At 57.5% G+C, this 10,140-nt stretch overlaps 1 protein-coding gene across 1 annotated transcript; it reads right to left on the reverse strand.

Moving 5' to 3' along the window:
• Window positions 1–1,683: 1,683 nt before the first annotated feature.
• On the reverse strand, window positions 1,684–9,949 carry LOC104542103 (bifunctional heparan sulfate N-deacetylase/N-sulfotransferase 1-like). The gene is given in 15 exon segments (XM_010186315.1): window positions 1,684–1,803; window positions 1,906–2,008; window positions 2,893–3,002; window positions 3,908–4,078; window positions 4,335–4,509; window positions 5,005–5,128; window positions 5,282–5,378; window positions 5,598–5,780; window positions 5,952–6,080; window positions 6,417–6,602; window positions 7,770–7,924; window positions 8,131–8,218; window positions 8,442–8,924; window positions 9,442–9,925; window positions 9,927–9,949. Coding segments are annotated over 15 exon segments (2,631 nt in total).
• Window positions 9,950–10,140: the final 191 nt, after the last annotated feature.

A 10,140-nucleotide genomic window follows, 5' to 3' on the forward strand; every position in this document is an offset into this window, starting at 1 on the left:
GCATGTCCGGATCCAGGACCAGACAGCTGCTGCCACCTCGTGCATGGAGGTCTGCTCCCATGCACACCCCTCTCCTCTTTAAATCCCCCCAAAAAGATGGGCCCCAAAGCCCCCAAAGGCAGATGGGACAACCCTGGGGGAGGGCTGGATCCTGCAAGCAAGGAGAGAAACAGGCAACGACCGAGTAAAACCAGAGCCTCCCGATTTATTAGCAGTTGGTTCAACAGGACCTTACACCAGTGCTCGGGAGCGTCTCCCAGCACAACCCCATGAAGGGGCAGAGAGAAGCAGCATCGCCCCTGGCTCCACGCACAGCTACAGGGGCTCCTGCAAAATTAACCGTGTGGGAACCCCCACTGCCAGTGGGAACCCCCATCACCCAGCGTGAAACACCACACTCTCCCCACTGCCCTGGCCCTACGCTGGAGGGGAAGGCAGCACCCTGGGTATGATCTCCATCTCCAGTGGCAACCACTGCCATCCCACGTCCTGCAGAGCAGCTCCAGGGGAAATTTGGGCCTTGATCACAGTAAACCCATGATGGCTCAAGTCTCATTTGCCAGCCCCAGCAGCAAAACCCAGGGGACGTGGCAGGGCACGGGAGGGGCAGAGCCAGGGCTGCAGCTCGGTACAGCACCAACCAGCACGCAGACGTGTCCTGGCTGGAAAACCGTCCCATTTCCCCACCGACCTTCATCCATGTCACATGTAACAACCAAAGAGACCACGTAAAACCCTCGGGGTTTAGATACAAATTCTGGCACCGAAGAAAAACAACCCCCTGCAAAACGAGAACCAAATGAAACCCTCCCCCCCCCGCACCCCAACATTATTAAAATACTTTTGCTTTTAATATTCAAGAGGTTTGAAGTTCTCAGCAGCCTTCCGATTGCCGCTATCCCAGCGTCTGCCCTGTCCATGAGGGCCGGCTCTGCTCCGTGCCAGGGGATGCCAGGCACTGTTCAGCTTTACCACAGGAAACACCACGTGTGTACAAGATCACAGGGTGGGCTTGGGGGGGACAGGAGCACGCCGAGGAGAGCACATCGGCCCCTTCTGCTTGGCCATGGTCCCACCACGCTGCCCGTGGAGGTGGAGGAAGAGGTTGAGGAGTTTGAAAACCAAGGAGATGACAAAAATTTCGTGCTTAAGTCTTTGAAAGAAAAATGCACCTTGTTCACAGCTTTTCCAAGATGTTGGGGGAATCCAACAAACTTTCCTGCTTCCTGCCATGGGACCAATGGCAGCAGTGGGTCTGGGTCCCTCTGTGCTTTGGGTCTTCACCAGCTCCATTCCTCTGCTCCAGCTCAGCAAAGTCACCTCCAGCACGCCCAGAGCAGCTCCTCCACCCGCGGAGCAGGAGGTGAGGGGTGGCTCTGACGCTGCCCTCAGACCCAGGGGAGTCATGGCCCATTTTGGGCAGCAAAAGTGGGAATTTGTGCCACTTCCCCACATTAGAGCAGGGAGGGAAGGGACCTCACTGACAGGCCCAGGGATTAAAAAAGAAAGAAATAAAATGAAAGAGAAACGGGTGCAGGGTAGGTAGAGAGGTGGCAGCAGGGGGACCGCAGAGTCAGGCCACCGCTTGGGCAGCCGCCGGAGCAGCTCCTGGGGGTCCCCTCCAAGGCGGTGCTGGGTATTGCTGAGGAAGGTCCTGCTCAGGTATTGCTGGGTGGGCGGCAGCTACCTGGTGCTCTGCAGCTCCTCCCGCAGCCAGGTGGGCAGCGTCTGCCCCATCTTGTACAGGAGCTTGGAGAGCTCTATGTTATGGTCCCTGTAATAGTCCCGCAGGAAGGTGCGTGACTGCAGCGGGAGAAGAACAGAGAAGAGGGTCAGTGGGACCATCCCTGAGCCCACCCCCCAGTCCCGCTTAGGACCGTCCCAGGAGGCTTTTTGCCTACTCACATCTGAATCCATCTCGGGGTACTTCCTCCCTTTGCTTTTTCCCAAGCATTTTGTTTTCCCTCCATCCAGAAGCTGACACCAGAATCCTTTCTTTGGATCAAATCTGTGAAGAGAGACCTCTGCCTCACCCCTCTCGCCCCCCTATGCCTCCTGCAGGCAAGCATGCTGCCCGACAAGCCCTGCTGCTGCCCAGCCCTGCATGGGGGCACTTCACCTCTCTTTAATTCACAGCCCAGTTAACGTCTCGTTATCGAACCCCTTGTACAACAGACTCCCCGCACAGCCACACAGTAAGCGGCCTGACAAGGTTCATCCATCACCACATCGCTCCGCTGTGAGGGAGCATGGGGGTCTGCATGGGTTTAATTATTATTTTCTGCAGTACCTTTGGCCCTGGATGTTCTCAGGAGGCCCACAGCACCTGGGCACAGACTCAGAGCAGCCAATTACACAGGCAAGCCCAGCGCAGCAACAATAACAAAATTATTGTTTTCTAGGAGCTCTGGATGCTCCCGCTTCCCACAGTGGGCTTTAATGTCTGGAAGGCTGAGAGGGGGGTGGCATCCACAGAGGTGCCACATGGCCAGCAGCAAGAGCCACTCTCTGCAGCGCATGCACGAGGAGCTCAACATTATCACAAGTGTCATGGATGCACCCTTGAAGTCCACTCCAGGAGCCCAGAGCTGCTCCTGGGCTGCCCGGGGTGACACAACCATCCCTGTCACGGTGCCTGGATAAGCACGGCAAAGCAGGGCGCTTGTCGAATGTAACTTCTGATTGCAGCTGTCACAGTGTAGGTCACAGCAAGGAGGAGCTGCTGCTCCAGCCTCAGGTGAAACCCTGATATCACCAAAACCAGCAGCAGCTCTGCACTGAGCCCCAGGTCTGGGGGCTGCCACAGGACAGCGCTGGGTGTCCCCAGGGCCGACTGGCTGCACCGGGAGCAAGGGCAGGTTGGGGGAAGGAGAAGCTCGGGGAAGGACTCACGCCAGGGTCTTGTGGTAATCGATGAAGTTGGTCACACCGAGGAATTTCTGGACCGTCTCCATCACTTTGGCGGGTTCTGTTCGGAGCAGTTTGCCATCAAGGACCAGGATCTGCAAGGAGCAAAGCAGTGCGGTGAGGTCCCACTGGCTCCCAGCCCTGCTCTGCCAGGCCGTAATGACACCTTCACCTTTTGCCATCTTGGAGCCAAATCTGCCACCAGCCCGCACAGGGTCCCCTTTCAAATGCTGACGTGCCCCGGTGTTGACTTACACTGGGTGTCAGAAAACAAAATGCAAATAAAATCGAGGGCCAGGATCCATCCAGGACAACATCAGAGCTTCGGCTCAGGGCCACCCAACCCACAGCCAGCCAGGATTGCATTACAGCAATTATGCCAGAAGCAGACAAGTAATAGACTTTATAAGGTTAAATGATGGTGGAAAAATCATTCAGCGACTGAGCCTGTACACTGCCAGCAGCACTCCACTGTGCGGGTCACAGCAGGGCTGGCATCCAGCCCCCGTTTCCCCTGCAGGCAGCTCAAACCCCGGGCAGATTTGCCTTCTATTTTTATCCCGCTCCAATGGCGCGGTGACACCAGACAGGGCAGCCCCGCAGGGGTCTGCGGGCGAGAGTGGCAGACGAGCAGTGGGTGCCCCTGCAGAGCCACCCACAGCCCTCAACCCCATGGCCTCCTCTCAACCCTGCTTTGCCAGAGGACCAGCACAAGGATCTGCCAGACCAGGACCGGCACAAGGACATCTTTGCGCATCATCCATCAACCTCACAATACGGGGGTTTCCTTTTTGCACAATCTCCCCTCTGCCCCTTCCTCAAGTACTTTTACTCTTTCTCCCATGGTTTTAAAGGTATAAGCGAAGCATCTTCCCCTGCTCCCTGGGAGCACCCCTGCAGCTGACTTAGGGCCCAAGGTCTCTTCCTCATACATTCTTGTCTGGGAGAGGGGGGCTCCACAGGGCCCTGCACTGCAGGAGCGGGGTGCTCCCATCCCTACCTGGTTGGCATGGTAGCTGTTGAGCCAGCGCTCGATGTGGGTGGCGTACCAGCCCGGCACCAGGCAGCGGTTCTGCAGGGTCCGCAGCTTCGGAGCAGCCTCAGGTCCAGCCGTGATCACCTCGTGGAAGGTGTATTTCAGGGCAATGGGGTCATCGTGCGCTCGCTGGTGCTGTCAGGCATGGGCAAGGAAGGTTTGTTCCTGGGGCAACCCAAATCCTGGGCTGCCCAAGAGGTGCCATGGCTTCCAGGCCACCACGCTGTGTCCTCGCACATCTTGTTCAGCCAAAAAAGCGCAGCTCTCGCAGCCACCCCACCTCCCAAACCACACTGATGGAGGGAAGTCCCTGGCTGAAGGGGAGGTGGGAAGCTCACACCACCCTGCGGGGCTTCCCAAACCAGGGGAGAGGCTGAGGCAGGCAGCTCACCTGATACCAGGAGTAGGCTCGGTCCGCAGGGTTGATGAGGATAGTGATGACTTTGGCCTTGGAGAGCAGGGCTGCCGCTCGCCGGGGAGCCACTTCTGAGTCAAAGTAGTTGGCACTTTTCTCAAAGTAGAAGTCAGAGGTGGTGTTGGAGGGGATGGGGAAGAACTCCATGTACCTGGGGAGGCTCAGCATGAGGCAGGCGGCCGGGCACCATGAGGTGCCCCCAGCAGCCCCCCTGACAGGTGACATCTCAGGAACTCTGTATCACACACTAACCCTGCAGGGTCCCCCCAGGTCTGACATGCTGCCTGGGGCTCCACAATCTCCTCCAGCAATTTTGAAGGGTCAAACCTCACCAGAATCCTCAGGCACACTCCAAAACCAGAGGGAAGCAGATGCACACAAACTCAGCTTCTGCCGAGGGCAGTTCTGAGTCCTGGCAAGTGGCCTTTACCTTAGGGTCAACATCTCAGGGATAAACCACGGTGGTGTGATGGCCTGAAGGCACAGGGCAGAGCCTGTGCAGGATTTGTCCCACCTTGCAGCACCCAGGTGCCCTCTGCCAAGAGCCCTATGGCTGCGAGGCCAATGGGAAACCCCACAGCACCGCTGCTCTGGTTCCTGAAGGAACCCGCATTCCTGGCTCAGCCCCTGCAGCAGGGAGACCTACCAGTCAATACCCTTGTGGTAGTTGTGTCCATTGAAGAACTGGATCTCCTCGAAGGTCTCTGAGCTGGGGTAGTTGCTGCTCAGGTCCGGGTGCATCCCCAAGAAGAGATAAAGGGCAGTCGTTCCTGTGGACAGACAGAAAGTGAGAGCTGACTAGGGCCAAACCTCCCTCCGAGCTCTTCTTCAGGGCAGGAGGTCTAAGAGAGGCTCCCTGGGGTGTGCAAGGGACCCAGCAAGCCTCTCGGCATGCTCACAGCACTGAGGGTGGAGGGAAGCACCTGTTTTTTGAGGCCCAATGATGAGAAGCTTTGGGAATCGGTCACAAGTCTTTTCTTTGGACCAAATGTCTTTGTGCCGCTTGTCTTCACAGGGATCCTGAAACACAGCAGGGAGGATTAGAGACAGGGCAGCCTGGATGGGACAGCACACCACTGATGACAGGGAGATGCGTAGGGAGGCCACGCTGCTCAGTGAGCAGGGCAAAGACTGAGGTTATTTCCAGCTCTATGGGGCAAACTGCTTCCTGGCACTGCCCACAGAACCACTAAGAGGTGAAACACTCCTTCTTCCCTCCATTCCAGGCACGGGCGGTACCTGCCACAGCGGATCCTTCTCCTCAGAGAAGATCTGGAAGTATTTCTGTGCCAACTGCACGGGTGGCAATGTCTGGAGCTTCAAGTTGGTCCACGAGTTGAGGAAGCGGACCAGGTGCTTGAAGGTGTACAAGCCCAGGCGGTCGTTGCCATAATTGGACAGATGTGTCATGAAGATGCTGATCTGAAGTGTAGAGGACAAAGCAGGGGTTAGCAGAACTTCACCCAGCAGCCGTCCCAAGCAAATGGCTCCCACCTCAGCTGAGGATGTCGGGGACATGGCCCTCAGTGGCACTGGGGACAGCTCTGCCAGAGACGCCTGTCCCTGGGCAGCCAGACAGCAGTCGGTACTCACAGGGTTGAGGAGCACGGTCAGGAACAGTTCACCCCCGTTGATGATTTTGTCCAGCTCGCTGGAGCCACCAGGGTACTCGTTGTAGAAAATGGTGTGCGTGAAGAGGCCGCAGGTTTGCCGGGGGAGTACCTGTGGCAGGACAAAGACATGGATGGAGCATCCAGGGCTGGGTCTCCTTCCTCCTCCGAAACAAAAAGGGGGTCCTCAACACCTCAGGGGTCAGGATCGGCTCCCCTGCCCCTCATCACCCTCAACTTGAATCCTGCTACCCGCAAGGGATGGAGGTGGACAGATGGAGAAGCCAGAAAGTGTCCTCACACAAGCTTCCTCTGTGCAAGATGAGCAGAGGGCACAGCCCCCTCAAACAAAAGCAGCTGAGCTGCCAAGAAAGCACCCACGGGGGTTCTGGGGTTTGGCGGAGGAGGCAGAGAAGCAAAGCACCAGAGATACAGCCTGGCTGCCTACCATGATGCCATTGTGGATGAAGCCACGGCGATAGCGAGCAGGTTTCAGGTGGGGATACTCCTCTGTGCTCGTCACTTTGATGGACCAAACCTGCTTCCAGGCTTCGTACAACTGCACGTGGACGGGGTACACACCCGAGTGGTGGGGGGCCACGGCGTACCCCATGTCAGTGGGGATGCCATGCTCCTGCAGAGAAGAGAGTGGAGAGTGGGTGACGCGGAGAACCCAAAACTACAACATCCCAGACCAATCTCTTCCCAAGGGACTGCCCATTCCCAACTACAAATTGTCAGTTCGTGACTCTGGAGAGCAGCCAGGGCAGGGCTGTGCCCATGCATCCTCTCCTGACTGTGGCTGTCTCCAGGAAAGGGAACCCAGGAGCAGATGTGCTGGGTGGACACTCGCTCCTCTGCTTCACATGGACAATCCTCACCCCTGCCATTTCTGCTGTCACAGAAAGCAGCAAAGCTTTTCTGTGGAGAACGAGGAGACACAGCTACACAGGGCTGTAAAATGGTTTATATCAGTAGATACAATCTGGAAATTCTGAGCTGCACAACTGCCCATCCCAAGTAGAGGTGGTCTGGTCTCTCTCTAATTAAGCACCTCTAATTATCATACAATGAATTCAAGTTAGCCCGAAGATCCCTCTCTTAGACCATAGGACCCAAATATTATTACTGGGTCTGGCTTTACTCGTTTGGATTCAAGACGGCTGGGATCAAACCAGTTGGTCACAGCATGTCCTGGTCTCAATGCTGGCTTTATCCAGGGCAGACAAAGGACAGTCCAAGAGGACGGACAGCTCCTTACCAAGCTGAAGGTCAGAGCCTCCTTTATAAACTGAACATGTCCCTGACAGCTCGGCCTGCAGAGGGAGTTCCCATCAGCTGGAGCCTCCCAGCACCGCTCCAGGATCCCACATCATTGCCCAGCGCAGCACCAACCCGTGCTGGGCTGAGCACCAACCCCAGGCTCAGTTAAAACCCAGCACACAGCAACCCAAGAGACCGCTTCCTCCTGCAGAGCCATGGATCAGAACCCCAAATTGCCCTGGGGATCCGACCTCTGCATCCCCCTGGCCAGGCAATGCACAGACGATGCCTCCCCTTGACCAGGTACCAGGGCAGGTCACTGCCACAGCAGCACGCTGGCTGGTGCAGACAAATCCAAGTACCAGCATATAAATGGATTTACCCACCCAGCTGCAACGTGGGGGATGTGACAACGTTACCAGGTCCCTTTGCTCCGGCAAGCAGAGACCATCACCCAGGTCCCTTGGGAAGTCTTTTTGCCCCCCTTCTCCCATCCTCCCCTCACCAAGAGCATCCCTGCCGGCGGCATCTTACTCACGACAGCGAATTTCTTGTTTAAGGTCATCTGCTCGGCGAGAACCGACTGGTTGTGGAAGAGGTGAGGCTGCATGTGGCTCCACATGTGGGGGAACCACCAGAACTCCCTCACATAGGACAGCAGCAGGTCGTCACCCTCGTCCTCCGCATCGGTACCTGCGGGAGCAACACTCGCCATCACCACCGGGCACGCAGAGCTGGGGCAGAGGGAGGGGGAGCCCCTCTCGGTGATGGGGGGCAGGAGGGTGGGATGTCCAAGAACCCTCCTGCAGCCTTGACGTCAGCCTCTTCGAGCACCGGTTCACTCCCCAACACCAGCCCTACGGTACCAACACGCAAAGCGATGCCCTTGCCCTCCTCACCCGTGTGGAAGAATTTCCCTGAGTATCCCAGGTTGAAGGTGAAGTTTGGGATGTGGGTGCGCAGCTCGTTCTGCGTGTTGAACAGCGCCTGGGGAAAGGAGAAAAAGCAAGATGTCCTCAGCACGCTGCCACTGGGATGGCTGCCACATTAGGTGAGGATTCGTATCCCCAAGAGCTTTGCCATGGGGCTCCCAAAGGGGCAGGAGATGCTCTGGGGGTAGGAAAGCTCATCCCTGGAGCATCCCAGAACAGGCACAGGCACCCAGCCCCACGCACCCCCTGCCCACCGAGCCGGGCTATCACAGCCGCACCTTGACATCTTCCACCTTCATGCGCGTGCCCTCCTTGCCCACAAAGATGTCGTCAATGTCCACCAGGATGTAGCGGTCGAGGGGCAGGGAGAGCCTCTTGCCCGTCAGGAAGGAGACAGAGTCCACAAAGACCAGTTTGTGCAGCCAGAAGTTGAGGTTGTTGCCAAAAAGCACCCTCTGGATGCCATCGTGGAGGCCCAGGTCCTGCATCACGGTGGTGTGCAGGGCCGCATCCACGCTCATGTGTGGGATGGACTCAGCCGACTTGGTCTTGGCCAGGAGGACGGGCTCATAGGTGGAGTGGTTGGACTGGAAGACAGTCCAGTCCTCCCCCGGGAGCACGCCCTTCTCCACCTCGCTGGGACGCGTGATGTAGAGCAGGGGTGACTTAGGGTTGATGCTGCAGTCCTTCAGTGCCAGGTTGGAGTGGAGGAAGAGGGGGAAGCCCTTCAGCTGGGCGCTCAGCAGGCTGTTCTCATTGGCCTGCGCAGGGAGAGACAGCGGTCAGAGGAGATGGGACATGGGATGAGCGCCCAGACAGCCATGGCACGAGGAGACGGGGCTCACCACCCCTGGAGATCTGGGTGACAGGTCCTTCCCTTCCTCTCCCAAGCATGGGACGCCCTCATCCCCCTTGTATCCTAATCCTGCTCACGTCCAACATGTGAAGCCCCTGGGGCTGTGAGCCCTGGGCAGGAGAAAGGCAGGGGGCTGCACAGCAAAATACCTCCTTGTGCTTTTGGAGAACACCAGCAAGGGTCACTGCTGGGAAATGAGATGCTAAAAACAACTGGACTGATCCTTTTTTTACCCTCAAAACACCCACACGGCCCTTCCACGGGGAGTGGGCTAAGACGGTGCCCTCTGCCAGACGCCTGTGCCCCATGCCAGGCTGCAGGACCTCGGGCTGCTTGCAGAAAGCAAGGAGAGAGACTCCAGACCCCCCTGCTCGTGCCTACCCTGGCCATGGGGCCTCAGCTCGCCCTGTGCACCCCCGTACCTTGAAGAAGCCGATGATGCCCACACCGTACTCCACGCAGTACTTGTCCAGCAGCTCCCGGTTCCAGGCATCCAGGTTGACGTACTTGAGGACGTTCTCATAGATGATGAGCGCAAAGCGTCCCCGGTCCTTGTCAGTCAGCGTGGGCATGTCCCCCTTCCCCGGGGCGATCTCTGTCCTGTATTTGAAGCGGCTCGACTCCAAAATGGCTACGATCTCCTGGCCCAGCTGGGAGTAGAGGCTCTCAACAAAGACCAGCACCAAGGGGTCCGTGCGGGAGGAGTCAACGACCTTGAGGGTCTTCAGCGGCAGCAAGCGGGAAGGGGCGACCTTGGGCTCGACACAGTCCGGCCCTGCCACGTCCCCAGAGGGCTCCAAGCCCCTTTTCCACCCATATAAATAATATGCAGAGACAAAAACACTGAGCAGGCAGAAGGCGAAGAGCAGGAGCAACACCACCTGCGGAGAGAGCTGCCGGATACCCCAAAAACCTGGCCAGCACAGTCATCCTTGCATCCGCGGGGCGAGGTGGGGCCCCTCTCTCCCGCCCGCCCCCTCCCCTTGTGAGCCCCGGGGAGGGGAAGAAGCAACCAACCAACCGAAAAAAACAGGTAAAATAAAACTGAATACTACTAATAAATTAAAATACTAGCAGGCTGCCTGCACAGGCTTTCTCCCTTCCAGCAGTCCGGTGTCCCT

Source organism: Mesitornis unicolor, unplaced genomic scaffold, assembly GCF_000695765.1.
Source record: "Mesitornis unicolor isolate BGI_N332 unplaced genomic scaffold, ASM69576v1 scaffold7256, whole genome shotgun sequence".
Taxonomy (NCBI): Eukaryota; Metazoa; Chordata; class Aves; order Mesitornithiformes; family Mesitornithidae; genus Mesitornis; species Mesitornis unicolor.